The 20,189-nt window shown below is 41.3% G+C and overlaps 1 protein-coding gene across 2 annotated transcripts in view; it reads left to right on the forward strand.

Annotated features, from left to right (window-relative positions):
• utrn (utrophin) overlaps nucleotides 1–20,189 on the forward strand; it is a 177,381-nt gene that overhangs the window by 148,951 nt on the left and 8,241 nt on the right. The window contains exons 70-75 of one of the 2 annotated variants that reach the window (XM_083933790.1): nucleotides 639–775; nucleotides 5,548–5,586; nucleotides 6,107–6,172; nucleotides 9,930–9,995; nucleotides 18,008–18,169; nucleotides 19,743–19,968. In XM_083933790.1, coding sequence (XP_083789916.1) covers nucleotides 639–775; nucleotides 5,548–5,586; nucleotides 6,107–6,172; nucleotides 9,930–9,995; nucleotides 18,008–18,169; nucleotides 19,743–19,968 — 696 coding nt within the window. The remainder of the gene's footprint in view (nucleotides 1–638; nucleotides 776–5,547; nucleotides 5,587–6,106; nucleotides 6,173–9,929; nucleotides 9,996–18,007; nucleotides 18,170–19,742; nucleotides 19,969–20,189) is intronic. The other variant, XM_083933791.1, reaches the window with a different exon arrangement.

The following is a 20,189-nucleotide window of genomic DNA, read 5'->3' on the forward strand; positions in this document are numbered from 1 at the left end:
ACATATAAACTTGCTGAAATCTTCTCCAGCTTTAGTGTAATTGTTCTGTAATTGCTATTGGTTTGCCTGAGCTTACCATTTGAAATTGCATGGATTAGTCAATAAGCCATATGAACTCAGTGGAGTCTGTTCATTTATGCATATCTTTCAAGTGTGTGTGTGTGTGTGTGTGTGTGTGTGTGTGTGTGTGTGTGTGTGTGTGTGTGTGTGTGTGTGTGTGTGTGTGTGTGTGTGTGTGTGTGTGTGTGTGTGTGTGTGTGTGTGTGTGTGTGTGTGTGTGTGTGTGTGTGTGTGTGTGTGTGTGTGTGTGTGTGTGTGTGTGTGTGTGTGTGTGTGTGTGTGTGTGGGGGCGTGCGTGCGTGCTCAGCAGTGGTTGTCTGAAGCCTCTGCAAAGGGATTTTCTTCTCCGGTCAGACTATTGTGGTAATTTGTTGTTTGCTTGCCAGGCAGAAACCGGCAGGATGAACACCTTCGCTAAGTATCTAATTAACAAAACACATTCTCTTCCATACCAATGAATATGCTGCTGATGTGTGCACAAGAAACTGTGGAAATGAATAAACTCTATCACACACACACACACACACATACTGTCAATAAATAACACAAACTTCATCCGTCTCTCTCTCGTACTGCAGACGACATCAGGTGAGGACATGCGTGATTTCACCAAAGTGCTGAAGAACAAATTTCGTTCGAAGAAGTACTTTGCCAAACACCCTCGGCTAGGTTACCTACCAGTCCAGACAGTTCTGGAGGGCGACAACCTGGAAACGTGAGTAAAACTTGAGTGTCTTTTTGAAACATAACAAAATAATACATCTGATTAAAGTATATTAAAAACTCATCAATTCCAGATAGACTGAAGCAGAACACACTTTATTTTCATGTCTATCATGCATCACAATGTCTTTCAGCTGGTCTTAAGTCAAAGTAAAAAGGACGTTGTCTTAGCTTCAGTAATATGACGTGTTAAGTTAAAAGTGGCGAGGGTTAAATTATGAGAAGAATGTCCATCAGATCCCTTTTTAAAAAATAGCTGGGTGAAAGTGTGATATGGTGCTCCAGTGAGCTCTTAACAAATGTTGGCCTCCAGCCATACATCCGTGACTTGCACCTGACTTATTTTCAGCATATTACAAAAGATTACATAAAAATTAACACACAGAGACCGATCTATTTTCTTTACTCATTCTGGGACAGGTTCAAATAACAATGGTTAAAATTGATGTGGCCGTGGCTAAGACATCATGACTCAAGCTCTAAAAACCTTGGGTGCTTCACTTTCCAAAAATGCAACATGATAGTGTCTTTCATTCGAACCTCCCTGCTCAGTAAAGTCTCCCACTTCTTCGTAACTCATACTTGTCTTTAGTACTTTTTAGTACTACTTGAGTGATTTAAATATTAATTTTCTTAGACTTGACAAAGCTTCTTGAGTCACACAAGCAGGGGTAGTTGCCTCCATGTGACTGTCATTGACATGTAAAATTGGTGGAGTGACCCTTCTAAATGTATTTTAGTGTCAAATCTCTGTCAGAAATCTCCTCAGGTCACAGCAGGTTATGAGAAGTCTCATGCCCGGCACACCCACACCTGTGCCCCAGTATGTGGGAGAGTGTTGATTTCCCTCTCAGTTTAAGTGTTTATCTACCCGTCGGCCCAGTCATTACCTGGTGCCGTCGCTGCACTGTAGATCTTCCGTCAGCAGCACCTGCCCCAGTGACGACGTCTGATCTATGTCCCTGCCCCTGCCAGACATAAATCCCTCTCGGAGAGCCGTTTAACTCGGCCCACATTATGCAGACGCCTCAGGCGGGCTGCTCATCCTCCCCAACGGAGTGTGTGTCTGAGTTGTGGTCTTTTCAAATCCCAGCCGCACACCCGTGAGCTCCGAGGCTGTCACTCTTCTGCTCGTTTTTTGTGTTTTCTCTACCAATTCAATGTGTTTTATTGGCTTGACAAAAGACAAGATAATGCCAAAGCGTCAAATAATAATGACATGAAAAAGAAAAAGGAACAATTCATTCCATGTATCTATTGTGTCCTTTTCTCTCCCTGTCAAACATTTCCCGTTCAGACAATGAAGTTTTGCATCTTGAAATCACCAAAAACTCTCACAGATGTTTGTGCGTGCTTTCACAATGACTCATCTGTTCACTTGTGATATATTTTCCCTGACATCCAGTTGCACACAGTCACCTCTCAGATGGATTGCACTCCCTTTTTCATCCCTCCCATCCTTGCCCGTCCTCCTCCCTCAACTCCCACCATGCTCCGTTCTCACTTCCCTTCCTCTCTGAAAAATGACTCCCGCAGTGATGCCTGCGAGATAAATGCCTTTTAAAGGCTGAGGAATTGTGAAGAAACGCAGGGATCTTTTCAAAATATGGGGAAGGGAATGGAGACTTGGAATTTAGGATCATTTCCTCACAGTCATCATTTTCCCGTCTCTTACTGCATTAGATCTCTCCTGTGAGCTGTGAGCTGTCCACATGTTGCCAATGGCTTCAGTACGCTATAAACAGTGTTATGTGCAGAAATAAGCCCGTATGTGCATTTTTTTAAAGATGTGGCTCAAACATACAATCAGTATTAAGAAATGCTACGTTACATGCCACGTTCATTTTAGACCCATATTATCACACTTTAGTGGCTTTTATTATCTCCATGTCACTAAAATTAATACTGTGACCTAAATGGAAATTGATTTTTATGCAATTGGTAGAAGGTCCCTGATTAAAAACAGGAATCATAGATTAAGTAAATGTCTTAACATTGGCTGCCATGTTTGTTGTAATAAAAATATGAACTCTCCTTATCTTTCAACTTTAAAATATAGGTTATGACATTCTTTATTTGTAATAAAAATCTGATCAATCAGTAGAACAGAGAAGAGAGTTAGAGCTGGTTAATGTGGCCCGGGAAAGGGAAGTTTGGGCTCCCCTGCTAGAGCTGCTGCCCCCGCTACCCGATCCCAGATGAGCGGTTGAAGATGAATGAGTGTGTTAAATTCTAAACAATATTATGAGATATCATTTAAAAAAATATCCAAAGACATTTTAATGCGTCACCAAGCTCCATTGGTCGTCTTAATAAAGTGGTCTTCTAAGGAGCTGTCATTTTAAAGTACTGTAATGGCAGAAGAGAAAATGACATACTCTGCTTTATTATTGGCTCCCTAATTCACTCTCTCGCTTTTTCTCTCCTTTCCACTCTTGTATCATCATTCCTCTTTTTTGATTCCACCCACTCTGTTTCTTTCCACCTTGAGAGAGCAAAACACCACCTACTCCCTCACCTCCCACTTATATCTTTGCTTCATTGAATGGAAGATAGAATTTTTGACTCATCACATCTCTATTTGATAATGTGAAATAGCTACAGCATTCTTATATTTCCCACTCAGAGTTGGTTCGTACTTTTCTGTGCATTAGCAGGCACTACCTAATGAGGAATTCATTTATAAAGGACTGAAAAAAAGATACCTTTTCTGTCAGTAAAGTAGTTTTTGTATGTAAAATCCCATTTTGTATATGTATGTTTACTATACAGCATGTGTAGAAGTAAGTAGCCCAAATTAGATTAAGGTGAATAAATCTTTTGTCAGAAAAAAATGCAAGTTGCACGTTTTTTGCTGGATTTCTAGTTGTGTGTTGAGAGTTTATTACAGTGGGTACACCATCTACCTGTGTACGAGGTGTATGAGGTAGAGGTGTCAACATGTACAGAAGGCCTTTTTTCCCTCACAGAGAAATTGGAGGACAGGGCCAGCAGTGGTGTGATAGAGTGATTCGACAGCATGGTGCACTGAATAGGTTTTTAAAAAGCTTTCAGGGCATTCACTGAAACATAGAACAGATGACAAAAGTTTCAAGCAGTCAGCTGTTCCACGTTTTCAGTGCCAAATCAAAAGCGGGGATGCAAAAAATATATATATATAAATATATATATATATATATATATATTTCATTTTAAACATGCTCTCTGATTTGATAGAAAAGGTCATATTCTCAATGAAAATGAACATTCTTTAGATGAGGCAATAAAATGGAAGATATTCATTATAGATTGACTAAAGGTGATCTTTGGTCATGAATTCTGACTGCATTCAGACCTTTTGCTCAATGCCAGTGGAGTAGAAATGTGAACAGGGTCTGCTCCCTGTTATTGTACTTCAATGGTCACAACAAGCCTGCCATAAAAACACACCCTTTACAGCCAGCACATTTGTCAGGCCTGAAACACACCCAAGGTCTCTGCTGCAATGATTCCTCCCTCCCTCTCTGGCCTTTCCTTCACTCATTTTTACTCACTCTTCATTTCCAATGTCTTTTCCCTCCCTCACTCTCAACACAGTAACTATAAACTATGTATTTTCAAGTGCATCCATCTGAAGGTTAAAGTTGTGTCATTCTATCCGGGTCAAATTTGGGTGAAATGAAAACCGCCTACACTTTACAAAGCTATCAATTTATGGCAAGGCTGAAAACTGAAAAACATAATAAGCAGACTGACTGTTCCTTCTGGCAAAGATGTCAACCGGGGCCGTAGAAATTGCGGCACCACTGGTTCTGAACAGTTAGCTGAGTCTGCCCGGCCGACCCAATCTCTTTTTCTCTCACTATTTTTCTCTTTGTTACATTTCCAAATCTCCTCGCAGCTACAGAAGTGTGACTACCCTGGTTGCCCCGCTGGGAGAAACATAACCACCAAAACGTACTTCTATCTAAATTCTCCTGCTCTAATGTGGGAACAAAAGCTCTTAACAGGTTCTAGCCAGCCTCCTCCGTGAAAACAATAAATTCCCATTTGCTTACAAATGACAATTTATGCTCTGCATATCTAACAATAGCTGCAATTATCATGGACTAGAAACCAGAAACTTTAAACATGTAATGGAATCAAGAAACATACCTATAGCATCCTGGTTTGTCCTATTTTGTTTCCAACATCTATAATTAACAGTAGCTTAATTTGCTTGATTTGTATACACCAAACACATCTTTTCATAACCTAATGTACTCAACAGCAGATTAACTAGAAAATAGGTTCAATAGATGTTTTTGCTGGCATGCTCTTTTAGTCAATCCTGCTGGAAATACATGAGAAAAAAGGGATGAAATTGGGCTATATCATTCTGTATGCAGGAGTAATTGTAAAAAAAAAAATGAAATATGTGTGACAGTTGTGAATTTAACTAACATCAAACCTTTTCTGTGTGAGCTTTTATACACACAACCTAGGTATATTAAAGTGTGCTGAGAGGTCCGCTTGCCCTTCATTTTAAAACGTACTGTCAATCTCTTCATTTCCTGTTTCGCAAGTCTATTTTGATGGAGCTTTTAGGGAATGTCACACTCACAGCAGATAATCATGGTCGCATATGGTGTACGTATTGGTGTTTTACAGACCAGCCACTCAGCTGTTGAACGGACATTTCCTTCCACGTCTTCCTCCACCTGCTATGTTTTTTGACCCTGAAATGTTTTGTGGTATCTTACCTCCCCCTCCCTTCTTCCTTCCCTTCCTCCAATTCTTTTACAGTCCCGTCACTCTCATCAGCATGTGTCCGGAGCAGTATGAGTGAGTATCTACGCCACCAGCATCACCACCTCGTCTCCAGACTGGAATGTTTTTTAACGACACCTTCTTTACTCCCTTCTCTTCTCACTCACCCCCTTTAAGTCCTCACTCCAACTAATCCATGACCACACTGCACATTGCCTGCCTGCCTGCCTGCCTGCCTGCTCCACTGGCTGAACATGCAACCAAAAATCTCACCCACTGTTTCGTTACCGTCACCTTCTTTTTCTATAGAGCATCCAACTAGCCTTCAGTTGCTCATCCCAACAGCGGCTGTCAAAAATCATCCAACTTCTCCGTAGATCATCCCACTCCTCTATTTCTCTTTTTAGGATCATCCAATTTGTTTTCTAGGTGATGTTGTGAAGGGCCATTAGGATGTGTGTGTGTGTGTGTGTGTGTGTGTGTGTGTGTGTGTGAGTGAGCAAGCGTGTGCATGTGCCTGTGAATATCTGTGTGTTAATGATGTTGTATGAGCAAGCAGAATCTCATTCATCTCCATTACCCCATTCATTTCCAGGCTGTCCCAGTCACCTCAGCTCTCTCATGATGATACTCACTCCAGGATAGAGCAGTATGCCAGCAGGTAGGCATTGCATACCCCAATCACCATCTCATCGTCTCAGATGCAACAATGCACACACATAAAGACTTGCTAACTGCATTTAAATGTTGCACATTTAAAAGATTAAAAAGCGTCATTATAGAATGAAAACCCACCTTTTAGATAACCTTGCAAGGTTAATCTCTTTACTAAAATACATACTTTTTCTACCTTTTTTCCCCTAAAGAGCACAGTCTGTACAGTATTTACAATGCATTATTTTGTAAATATCATCTTTATTTGGATAGATACAACAAAGGCAGACATGATGTTGATGCTCAACAAAAAAATTATACTGTACATTGATTTAAAGTGAGATAAATGGCAACCAGTTACTGCCTGGAATTAATGAAAAAATGACATTTAAAATGGAATATACTGTATTACGCTTTTTGAAAAGGCTCAACAAAAATGTAAAACAAACATATGTGATTTGCAGCAAATTAGGTGCAATCAGATGAAAACCACAAACGTCAGATGCACACGTAGTTCGAATTGTTGAACTGTTGTATATCATCAACTGTACAGTACAGCTTCAAGACAATCAATAAATCAATCAGTACAAATCCAAATTATTGGATGTTTTTGAGGTGTTTGCATTTTATTTCTCATTATCCAACAAAACATCTCTCACACTAAAGCACGTTTTGCTATTATCAAAGAACCCTGTTACTTATTTTTGGAATAACTAGATTTATTGAGCTGGGACTTTACAAAGACGGGAAGAAGGAGATGTTAACCACTGATAGAGAGAAAAAAAGATGTAATTTAAATGTCATTTTGAAACCTGTTTCACTACAATTATAGACAAATGAGGGAAGCATAAATGTTATCCTCCAGTTTCCTCTCAGACAGCACCAGAGCAACTGACACACACAATAAGCAATATCTTTATTTATGTATTGGCCAGGAGTCTGAACAATGTCCCGCAAAAGTTCAGTGTAACTTTGAAAAATGGGATCATTACTGTCAGTCTGATCTTTTTAATATATTCATAGTAGAAAACTCTGCATCTCTAGATGCTTTATGAACCTTGAGTGCAGTGGAAATGTGGCATTCAGTAGACTTGCATTTTGTCAAGTGTCAGGGAAGCTACAAACAACGATCATGGTATGCACTTTGTGTATCTTCTTTTTTATTTAGTAGTGATTGCATACATAAAAAAAAACATGCAACCACTGATGCCTGATAGCTGTTTTTCTGAAAAACCACCTCAAATAATCCTACTGTGTACATCAACACATCCATGCACACAGTGTGTGATCTGCAGTTAATCATCACCAACATCACCATGTAATTTTCTGTTGAACTAAGACTGAAAACCTGTCATGTCTGATTTGAAGATAAGCCTGAATATTAAGATCCCAAAGTATCCCAAATCCCATCTTGCCCCTTGAATACATCTTTAATCAGAGCAAAGCTTATCGTCTCTAAAGCAGACCAGGGTTACATGTGTCAAAACAGAACCTGGGGTCCATCCACGAAAACACTTTTAATCGTGAAGGCTCTCCTGATGCAGCACTGCTCTGTCTGGCATTTAACCTTTCATTGGTCACACACCATTAACCTCCGCTCAGCGTCTCTGCTTGCATTGTTTTATCAGCAATGACACAGACATGAGCCTTGTGAATTACAAATTTAACTGAAATACAGACGCTGACATTGTAGATTATAGCGTAGCTTATAGATTTGCATGGAGAAATGCACACATTGATGAAGTTTCACCAGTGGAGTAATGACTTTAAATATCTCCCTCTTTGCATATTCTGCCACAGTCGCAGTTTGTATGTGGAACGTGTTCTTAATCTGCTGGGCAACGCTGCTGCCTTTCTGTTACAGAGTTCACCATATACAGACTTTGATCTGAGGAACCAGTCTCATAAGCATGGCTCTCTCTGCTGTACATGTCCTAAATGTCTCCAAAAAATATGGTTGTGCAGACATACAGTATGTATAGTAGCCTACAGATGTGGTTATAATAATAATAATAATTCATTTTATTTATATAGCGCTTTTCAGAAACCCAAAGTCGCTTACAGAGTAGGACATATAGTATATACAGACGATAAACAACAGGAGACAAGGATGACAGGGAAGCAAGGCGAAGGGGGCGTGGGGTAATGGTGATACAGACAAATAGTAGAAACAGGTACAACAATAGAGGTGGGGGGATGGATTGAAGAGCAGTGGGGGGGGGGGGGGGGGGTCAAGGGGAGGGGCTGAAATGGGTGAGGAGAGCGGAAGGAGTGTGGGGGGGGAGTCGGGGGGGGAGGCCGGGAGTGAATGTAGTTATGGGTAGGGGAGGTTGTAGGCTTGTGAGAAAAGGAAGGTTTTTAGACGGGATTTAAATGTTGTGAGTGATGGAGAGTCGCGGATGGGCTGGGGGAGAGAGTTCCAGAGTCGGGGTGCAGTTCTAGAGAAAGCTCTGTGTCCGAAGGTGAGTTTGGAAGGTGGCATGGTCAGAGTTAGGGAGGAGGAGGATCGGAGGGCTCGGGAGGGGCGGTGGGGGGTAAGGAGGTCAGAGAGGTAGGGTGGTGCCAGATGGTGAAGAGCTTTGAAGGTGAGGAGGAGTATTTTGAAGTCGATGCGTTGTTTGATCGGGAGCCAGTGGAGGGTGTAGAGAATGGGGGTGATGTGTTCACGGGAGCGGGTGTGGGTGAGGAGGCGAGCAGCAGAGTTCTGGACCATTTGGAGTCTATGGAGGGAATGGGAGGTGATGCCAGTGAGGAGGGAATTGCAGTAATCGAGACGTGAGGAGATGAGGCGTGGATGAGGGATTCAGCGGCAGGGGGGGAGAGGCAGTGTCTGATTTTGGCGATGCGGCGGAGGTGGAAGTAGGAGGTCTTGACGATGGAGCGGACGTGGTGATCAAAGGAGAGCGTGGGGTCCAGGATAACACCAAGGTTGCGTGCAAGGGGGGAGGGAGAGATGATTGAGCTGTCAATGGTAAGTGAGATGGGTCCGGTTTTATTTAAAGTGGATTTGGTGCCAATGAGGAGGAGTTCTGTTTTGTCGCTGTTGAGTTTGAGGAAGTTCTGGGACAGCCATGTTTTTATTGCAGAAATGCAGGTTTCAATGTGGTTGAGTGGAAAATTTTGGGTGGGTTTGGTGCGGATGTAGATCTGGGTGTCGTCAGCATAGCAGTGGAAATCGAGGTTGAGTGAGCGGATGAGGTGACCAAGGGGGAATAGGTAGCATATGAAGAGAAGGGGGCCAAGGACTGAGCCTTGAGGGACCCCCTGCGAAACAGGAGAGAGGGTGGATGTGTGGCCGGAGAGGGAGACGAACTGTTGCCTGTTGGTGAGGTAGGAGGTGAGCCAGTCGAGGGCAGTGCCCTCAACACCCTGCTGGCGCAGCCTTTCGAGGAGGATGGAATGATTGATAGTGTCGAAGGCTGCGCTGAGGTCGAGTAGTAGCAGGATGTTGAGGGCACCGGAGTCTGCAGAGGTGAGGAGGTCATTGAGAACTTTGACAAGGGCAGTTTCGGTGCTGTGAAGTGGGCGGAAACCGGATTGGAGGGGTTCGTAGAGGTTGTTTGACTGGAGGTGGGAGTGAAGTTGGGGTTATAAGGTCATCGGTCATTTAACCTGCTTGGAGACTACATTCTTTGCATTTTCGTTGGTATGCTAATGTGTCATTGACATCCACATTTGTTGACATTGCTTTTCTGCATTTGGATGAAATGACAACGCTGAAATGCAATTTAAGATTCAGTCACTGAAGATTTTTTCATTCTCAGGTTGGCCCAGATGGAGCGCTCCAACGGCTCTCTGCCCACAGACAGCAGCTCAGCCACAGGAAGCATGTAAGTCACCACTGGTCATTTCCTACATATTTACAAGTTTCTACATTTCCTTCAACATGACTACACATTTCCGACAAACATTGTTTTACAGATTTTTTTTTCTCCCAGTTGCTGAGCACATTCATACAACTATTCCAACATTTGGTCCAAAGTCAAGTAAAATGTTGTTGATGCTTTATTTCATTAAAAACTCTAAGACATCTTCATGTGCATCTGTTAGGGTAGCCCCGAAAACCTGCCTTTTTTGCTTTTAGTATGTGAAAGAAATGAGGTGGCTGAAGAGAGAGAGTGTGAGAAAGGAGAATGGTTTTTAGAGAGCAAAAGAAGTGTGGAGTGAGGGGAAAAAAGTCAATGAGATGTGGCTGAATTCAGCTGAAAGGACTTTAGTATAAATGAAATGGACTCGGATGCCAACAATAAGAAGTGAGAGTGATTGGTTTCAGGATCTCTGATAACGAACAGTTATCTTTGATCGGGGAGATGAGCACATGGCAAACTTGAAAAAGAAAAAATCACAAAAAAAGAGGGGAAGCTGATGAGGAGCGTGCGTGTGTGTGTGTGTGTGTGTGTGTGTGTGTGTGTGTGTGTGTGTGTGTGTGTGTGTGTGTGTGTGTGTGTGTGTGTGTGTGTGTGTGTGTGTGTGTGTGTGTGTGTGTGTGTGTGTGTGTGTGTGTGTGTGTGTGTGTGTGTGTGTGTGTGTGTGTGTGTGTGTGTGTGTGTGTGTGTGTGTGTGTGTGTGTGTGTGTGTGTGTGTGTGTGTGTGTGGCTGTCTCTCTCTTTTCTGCAGGCCATTTGAGTCGACGTGCGTATTTGTCCCTTTTCCAAACTAAGATCCTAATCGGGGGAATGAGCTCTTGAGGTTCAATTGCCCTCTGAGCTCATGGACACACTAACATGTGTTCAAACAGAAACACACACACACATAAGAACACACTTTTCACAGTGTTCTTTGCAGTAAATTACTTTCCGTTCTGATAGCCAGTTTTGATAAGATCACAAGATTTCCCAGATCATCATCCTAGATTTGGAAATAAGCCATGTGTGAAATTAATTTGTACATGAATATAACAGATACAGAAGATTTTTTTAAATCTCAACAATTTCAAGTAGCACAAAACCAAAAATCTACACAGTTTTCAAAAGTGTGCACCTGGAGTGAAGGGTTTCACTCTCTGGTATGTAGAGGAAAGCAAAAACTTTTTAAATTTCTAAAGAAAGAAAATTCTTAAAATAGGAGTATTACAGCACAACAGTGAAAAAGGCATCTGGGAGGATGACTTCAACCTTTGAGAATCTTGAGTGAAGATGAAGTGAAGCATCAAGCTTTTTTTTGTTGTAGGTTGCATCCCCTGTTGAGGTTCCTGCATCATGCGGACCATTGCACCCACACTTCACTTTGCCTTACCGTGTAGAATAGCGGTTTAAGAAGCAGAAGATGTTCGATTGAAGACTCCCAAAAGCCCTCTATGCCTTTCACCTGATCAATAGAAAGACAGAATAATAGAAAGACAAAATGTGTTGGTGAGCAGGAGAAGGTGGATTTATTTTCCTCACACAGTGAGACAAACACATATTTCCCACTCCTCTTTGCTCTTTTGTGCTTTGTACTCAGGCGTATTTAAGAGAAGAAGCCATTATCTTTGTCAGCTCTGAAACAACACTGACGCTCGTACACACAAGTGTGTGGAGCTCTAATGAGGTGAGGGAGATGATGGTTTGATGACGTCTAATGGGTTTTACAGCAGAGGGAAAAAAACACCCAGCAGGGCAGATTTAGAACACAATCATAGTTCCATGTCTTTCTGCACGATTCATGCATTCAGCTCTGCTGCAAAACAACAACAGCCGCATTGTAACTGTGTAGATTAAAAAGTCTCAATCCTCCAAGAAAAATAATTTAAAGGACATCACAAACCAGAACTAGTGCATTTTTCACTGCCGTTATACTCATCAGTGTGTAGTGCCTACTTAAAATTTCAAGAAAAAAATGTGTCCTTTTTTTTAATCTAAGGTGCATTTTTGTAATGCACAGCCACATTTCATTTGGTTATTACATAAAATGAATAAGCAAGCTCTCAACAGGAAACATTTGGGTGTTTGGGAGACACGACTTTTATTTATTGCAACGTAGTGAACAGTGCCACTAATTAGGAAGGGAAATTATGCAATATGTCTGCTGATGTAGTTTATTATTGCTCCCTGTGTGCAGGATGATTAACTCATTTGAATGGAATAAAGCATATCGGCTCTTAATTTCTACTGAGAGCTTAATCATGTTGTGATGAAAATTTAGACTTTTATCCCACTTCATTTTCTATAAATAATTGTATAATACAGTTAATGTATATGCAAGGTCTTTGCAAGTCTGATGTGTTACAGTATACTTGTGCTAACACTCACTTAAATGCTACCATGCTGCAATAAAATGTCATTGATATTAGTTGTGAATGAAGCTTGGGCTGTTTTTAAAAGACCAGAATCAGCCTGTAGCCCTGTTTATAGATACCACTAAAGAAAAACAGCCATCTCAGCCATATCTCTTCTCAAAAGTGGAGGCTGTGCATTGTGTTGTCAGACTCCTCAGCTACGAATCCTTCCTCTTCCTTTTAATGCCTTTGGTGTGAAGTGGTTAATTGTCTTTCCTCTCTTTTTGTAAGATTTTTTTTTTTCTGCCTTTCTGCCTACAGCAGATTTCACCCAAGCCTCTTTGTCTATCACACCACTCCATCTGGTTGTTTGTGTGGAGGAGACACACACACAAACACACACATTCCCAGAAAAGATCCCCATGCTTCACACGATAGTAGAAGGGGCCTTCTTGACGTGTTTGAGCTTATGAAAACATGCAGATGTGTAACATGGATGACTGCGTTTGCCAATTACATGCATGTTTGGCTCTTGGCTTGTATTTTCTGATTGCTCGAAGCCTGCAAACACTGATTTGGACTTGCTGCCAGCTGTGCAGTGATATCAATAATTAGTGTGTGTGTGTGTGTGTGTGTGTGTGTGTGTGTGTGTGTGTGTGTGTGTGTGTGTGTGTGTGTGTGTGTGTGTGTGTGTGTGTGTGTGTGTGTGTGTGTGTGTGTGTGTGTGTGTGTGTGTGTGTGTGTGTGTGTGTGTGTGTGTGTGTGTGTGTGTGTGTGTGTGTGTGTGTGTGTGTGTGTGTGTGTGTGTGTGTGTGTCTCAGTGGCTCCAGTGCTTGATTCATTGTTGTCCTGCATTGCTTTTATCTCAAAGGGAATCCTTAATTAGGAAGCCAGTGTTGCCTATTTTCCTTGACCTCCAGCTAAAGCACAATGGTGTCAGCGATGCCTCGGGACGTCACAGAGGAGTCAGTGTCCCTGTTTTGCTTTTATCCGCCTGGCTTTTTTGTTTGGTTATCTACCCCTTTCCAGTTTTCCCCAAGTGCTGTCCCTTTTTCGTGTCTTTTGATATTTTGCCCTTTATTCCTGTCCATCTCCTTTTAATTTCTCTAGCTCTATTCTTTTTAAATCTCCTTTCATCATACCCTGTCCTGCCCTCTTTCATTTCCCCTTTTCATCATTTTTAGCTGTAGTCTGCTCATGTTTTACCTTTGGGTCCAGGCAACCCTTAGATCGCACACTAAGCACTGAGGTAAACATTGAAAGCATTGAAACACCAGGACTTTACTGGGATCAATTCCCAAATGCGGGAGTCCCTCAGAAAGCAAGGTTTTAACAAGGAATAAAGACTTGTAGACCTGTTTCCCTCCATCTCTATCTCCCACTATTTCTCTCTAAGCTCAGTCCAGGCAGCTGATAATGCTATTCAGCCTGAGAGGAGCGGCTTGCTTTGTGATATGTTAGCTAGGCATCAGGCCCGGACACTATTGTTGTTGGGGAAAGTCTGTAAAAGTCCCTCAGCCTTGTGCCCACTTGCCCTCACCAAGCACCGCAATCATATTCACAATGCGTTTCAGCTAATAGCTTCAGCATTCATCACCATTAATCACATTTAATTCCTCTCCCACACTGATGCTCTCTGCCTCTCTCATCTCTTTCTTCTCCGTGTTCCTTCCTCGTCAACCAGCACCACACTGCCTGAGCCTCCGGTCCTTTCACTCCACTTTCACTTTCTCCTATTAGTCCAGATTTATTCCATATTCGTGTGTGTGTGTGTGTGTGTGTCTGTGTGTGTGTGTGTGTGTGTGTGTGTGTGTGTGTGTGTGTGTGTGTGTGTGTGTGTGTGTGTGTGTGTGTGTGTGTGTGTGTGTGTGTGTGTGTGTGTGTGTGTGTGTGTGTGTGTGTGTGTGTGTGTGTGTGTGTGTGTGTGTGTGTGTGTGTGTGTGTGTGTGTGTGTGTGTGTGTCATTTGAAATTGATGAATAACTATGTTTATGTGTTACATATAAAAAAAGTCCTGTAAGAGTTTTCAGAAAGACTATAAAGGTTAGATTGATGTGAAAAAGAAAAGTAAAGACTGCATAAAGGACTTTTGGAAAGAACTGTCAAGGAAGATTTAATGCTTACGTGACTTTTCTTTCTTTTAACCAGTGGAACAAACATTTCTATAGTTGAGAGGTTTAGTTCCCTGTTTTGAAAGTTTAATTCATGAGTCTATTATCATCTGTGCCTTTCATTTTCACAAGAAAATATGAATAGTTTGGACTTCACACAAATCCCATTCTCTAAACTTGTGTTTCAAATCGCACTGTAAGCTTAGGCTGGTTAAAGATAAAAACATTTTTCTCCTCAGCATACATGGAATTCTACTGGCTTGGTATATTGTTCCTTTTATGTGAAAAGAGGTGAGAGCCTCATTCTGCGTAGGCTACCTTTCATTAGCTATGTACTCGCCCCAGACCTTGGTCATGAAATAGTCTAATTATTGTCACTTCTGACAAACAACATTTTTCCTATCTGTGACTTCTTGTATTATACATGCAATGGTAATTGTATTCTAAATATTTCCTGAATACCCTTTGATTGTCTCCTCTGGTGAAATTCAAGGGTGTCTTATGTAAAACCTGAGACGTTTTAGTTTGCCAGCTTGCTCTCCAGAGCATATTTGATTAACTGAATCATTACAGCCAGGGATTAAGCACTTAATTATGGTCTGGCCCTAATAAGATTGTGTGAACCATGTTTATAGCAAGTCACCGCTTATTTTAAAAGGTGCCAAGAGTTCCTGCCTGGATGTCACAGATTGAGGTGTGTCTTAAAGTACAGTACAGTTTTCAGCTCATATAAGTCATGACAGTGCTCTGTCCCTTGAAGCTCGTTGGTCATTGATAATAGGGATGTAAAGGAAGTTGCACATACCCTACTCACTATAAACAGATTCTGCATTTGAAAGCAGTACAAGCTTTTTGTTATTATTTAATCTGCATTCATTTGCAGATATCTGTTTATAGAGACGCCATCTCTCAACCATCTCTCTCTCCATTATCACTTCTCAAGTTGCTAATTGGATCGTAAATAATGACTGTCGCTCGTAAAGGAAGTCTTGGTTGGATATCCGCCGGCTTTACCGGAAAGTCGGAAATATTAGCCATCTTATCTCCCATCAGACAGGTAGCCAATGGGTTCCAAGCACCTACCTAAACTAAATGCGCTTTTTTGTCTAATGGTTTACACCCTTCTTAAATTTCTTTAATGAAGTATCTTTCGCTTAAGGGACAATCTGAATCTTATTTTTGTTTTGGCCACCATTCCTAATACCATTGGGCTCAAAGTTAATTTCAGTGATGTGAGAATGCAGTGGCATTGCTAAAAAGAAATCCAACAGGGCTGTTTACTGTTTCTGTAAATGTTCCACAGTTTACAACTTTGCGTTTTAACCTGGTTTCAACCCAGCTCACCATAGTCATCATGCCATTTCAGGTTTGCTCACTTTTACTTTCCAATTTAAGTCGCTTTGATAATAATATTAATGTAATAATAAATTTATTTATCTGGCACATTTTAAAAGCAGACCTCACAATGTGCTTCACATCAAAAGACAAAATAGAAAGCAAAACAACAGATATGAAACAGCCGACATCAAGGTAAAAACATGAAAGACACTAAAAAACTAAACAAAATCAAGTCTAAACAAATGGATCCTGAGCTGCTTTTTAAACAGACAGATCTTAAATCTGATGGGAGAGAGTTCCGAAGTTTAGGAGCTACAACCTCAAAAGCACAGCCTCCTTTTGTTCTTGAGCCTGGAGCGAGGAACAACCAACAAACTCTGATCAGAGGACCTCGGAGACCTCCTGCTGATGATGTAGGGCTGCAGTAGCTCTTTAATGTGCAGTAGGCAGGCGCCAGACAACGCAAGCCTTTAAACGGGATCACAAGAATTTGGACTCTAAATTTCATAGGAAGTCAGTGTAAAAAAATTAAAGATGGGAGTAAAATGAGCCCTAATCAGGACAAATTGTTGGTTTGTTTATTCTCTGCACGCCTGTGTTTCTTTCCACATTAGACTTTGTTGTAGCCTTGTCACCATGTTCCCAGATCTCAGCATTTTCTGTAGTGTGTAACAGGTTATCATGACGGATACAAATAATAGCCAAAACTGCAAAAACAAGATCCAAGTTTTCATAAAAATGAACATTTCTTATAAATCTATAGTATGTATTATATGAAGTAGCAGCAGACCATTTGTCTATAATATATTTGCTCTTATAGTCCAGATATATTCTTGTTAATGTTACATAACTGCAGAATGTTAAGGTTACGTAATGGCAGTTTCAGCACTGCTTGATATTTGGACATGATGAACTGAATAGAAATAGAAGTGGATAGAAAGCCACACGTTGAGTCAACATGCCACTAAACTTCCTCAGCCAAACTTTATTTCGAGCTGTCAAACTGGCTCTGGAAATTACAGTCACTCTAGCAATGGAAAAGATTTTCAAATGACTGCCAGCTTTTTTTCTTTTTGCGCTTGTGTGGCTGTCAGGTTTTAGTCTTCAAGGCTCAGGTTGTGTTTCAGAATGAAGGTGACAGCTGGGCTTTGGCAAGATCTGCCACCCCTTTTCAGATCACTGATAGCACGTAAAGAGATCGACCCGCACGCACACATGCAGATACACAACAGCAGCCATGTCTCCTTCTCTCCCTCCATATCTTTCTATCTTTCTGCTAGGCTCCTTCTCCTCTCTGCTCCCTCCATCTCCTCACAGCCCTCCCTTATTCCAGTTATCAGATAGTAGAGACTGACACATCTGTGTTCCACCAGGGACTGTGGAGCTTACAGCGTAGCAGACCGACAATAGCTTAAGATCTTATATATCATGGCAGCTACAACAATCTTTTAGATTAGGTTCTTTGGTTGCTGTCATTCCTATTTCTATTTACTGTTTCTCGGTAGTGCATTTATTACCACCCAAACTGTTTGATGTCATCTGACCTTTTTTTTTTAAATAAATCAATGAAACACTGAGTGGTATCAGTTCAGCAACTTTACTGCCACATATATGATCAGAATGGCAAGATGAATGTATAGTTTTCCTGAAAACAGCTATAAAATTGTCACAGACATTCAGAGAGCAGGCCGGTAATGCTACAGTATATCAAGTGAAAGCTATCAGGGGACATAGGACACATAAACATCCACTTAACTCCTGCTGAAAGATAAGTTTAGCAGAGTAGCAACTTTTGAAATCAGTTCATTATTGATTTCAGTAATACTGTTAATAATAGACAGACGTGGACTGGAAATAATCCGAATAAAGTTTATTTTCTTAAAAAGAAAGATTAGAATGGTTAGAGAACATATTTTTGTGGATACTTTTTCTCAGTGTAGTTTCTCTCATAACTTAATCAGCTTTAACAGGTTTAAAATTTCATTCATCACTTTTAAGCACCCATTTCAAGTTATTTCCAAACATAATAATCTGTTATAACAATTTACTTACCATAATTATTCTAAACTGCGGAACATTTTTCCCGTGCATAGTTCGTCCACCCTCCCCAGCCGAACAGAGGGTGAATTGAGCTCACTAATAGGGACAAAACGTCTGGGCTCCTCACTCATCACATAACTTTGCACTTGCTTCCACAGGGACGACGAGCATGCCCTGATTCTGCAGTACTGTCAGACGCTGGGAGGGGAGGGCTCCCCCTGCAGTCAGCCCCAGAGTCCTGCCCAGATCCTACAGGCTGTGGAGAGGGAGGAACGAAGTGAGCTGGAGCGGATCATAGCTCGTCTGGAGGAGGAGCAGAGGTAAGTCGATAGAAATGTCCATTAAGAAATTTCAGAGAATTCTTTGTCGAAATATAGGAAATCCATTCCTTATGTTTGGAAGTGTCATTTGAGTTCATGTATTTATTGTCACACTCCAGTGCACAATATATACAACATCCACACACTTCCCGCACCCCAAGTCTGTCTCACATGCCAAGTCCCCGGTTTGATTAGTAAATGGTTGATGACTCAGAGACAGGGTCACACTACGATCTATTGTTGTAGTGTTGTTTTTTGCACATCCAGTGGCTCAACTGGAGTGATTTAACACTGATACACACACAGACACTCCGGTAGAGCAAAAAGGGGAGAGAGAGCTTTACTGCCAGGCTCATAAATGCCAACTTAAGTAAAGCAGGGCAGCTTATGGTTCAGCACCGATAGAGAGAGCGAGGGTGGGGGTGGATGAGTGGGTTGGGTGGCTTTATGTTTGTATATCCAATTCAAATTAGATTTCACTGAGAAAGCAGAAAGCAGAGGTAAACATGACTGTGGTATTTTTGTGCGGCTCCCCACTGTGGGGGTTCAGGAAGGAGCTTTTCACTGCTCTGTTTGAGAGTCTTTCAGTGATAATATAATAATATTTAACTGTATTTGTTTGTCATAATCATAGGAAGTGTTTAATAAGAGAGAAGCCTTCTGGGCCTATCAGTTGCAGTGTTGATGTATATAAATCATGGCAAAGATATGCAATAACAACATGAAAGCCCAGCTTTCAGGAACATAAGTCCTCTTATATTTATATGAGGCTCCCAGGAATGCAACACTGTAAAGTTAATGGTTCCACATGGCTACAAGTCTGACGGATAAATAATTATCATGTAAAATAAAAAAAACATGATAAGAGGACCCTTATTAGTATTACAAAAAGACACATGTTCATATACTGTATATATTTACTGTATAATACTTATATGTATACATTATATGATATAGAAATACATTCAAGGATACTGTACAGCTATAGAAGCATAACTATATACATACACATACTGTGTACTGACACCTGTGTTCATGCTACATAAAACATGTATGTACAAAAACATGTCTACATACAGTATAATGTGGCACTGAAGCAGAGCAACGGTCCGTCCTCCTTTCTACTGAGTACTGTGTATGGGGAGATTGGCAGTAACCTTTACCTTGACCTTGAGAAGGGTGACAAATTCATGGAAGAACCAACAGAAATTGTTTTGTCTTATATGTTTTCCTTCAAATTGTCATCTGTATGTACATGCAATACACATGCACATACACTATAAAATGTAATGAATAAAGATGTTGTGTATGGAATCATGTAACCAGTGATGGAAAGTTTAAACATGTGGACGTGTAAATTATTTGTTTTAAAGTACCCAGAAGTAAGATAGTATAATGTTATCTACACATTGATGCATCACTAGTAATAATCCAGTGATACAATACATAATGGTATAACACTCACATTGTTTCTGCAAAACAATAGCTTCTAATTGATGATGATCTAAATACTTTCTCTGCCTTTGAGTGTGACATTGAGATATGTGTTGTGTTTCTAACCCTTCTTTCCCAGGAGCCTGCAGAGGGAGTATGAGCAGCTAAAGGAGCAGCATGGCCAACGAGGGGGCCCTGCTGGAAGCCCCTGGGATTCGGAGGGTCCTGATGAAGCCGACCTTCTAGCTGAGGCCAAGCTGCTACGACAACACAAGGGCCGGCTGGAGGCCCGCATGCACATCCTGGAGGAACACAACAAACAGCTGGAGTCTCAGCTCCACCGCCTCCGACAGCTACTGCACCAGGTGACAGAACACTTACACCAATTTTTTGGGCAGTGTTATCCCAATAAGCCGCAGGTTATGGCTGAGAGGAGACAGAGATTGATAGTCATAGTCTCTGGGTTGTTTCTTGCTGTTGTGGACTTTTCCCTGACAACTTTAAAACAGACATGTTTGAAATGGATTCAAACTGCAGCTGTGAAGAGGTCAGAGTCCGAGAGAGATGGTCAAGCAAGCTACAGAGG

This window comes from Echiichthys vipera, assembly GCF_963691815.1.
Source record: "Echiichthys vipera genome assembly, chromosome: 19".
Classification (NCBI taxonomy): domain Eukaryota; kingdom Metazoa; phylum Chordata; class Actinopteri; order Perciformes; family Trachinidae; genus Echiichthys; species Echiichthys vipera.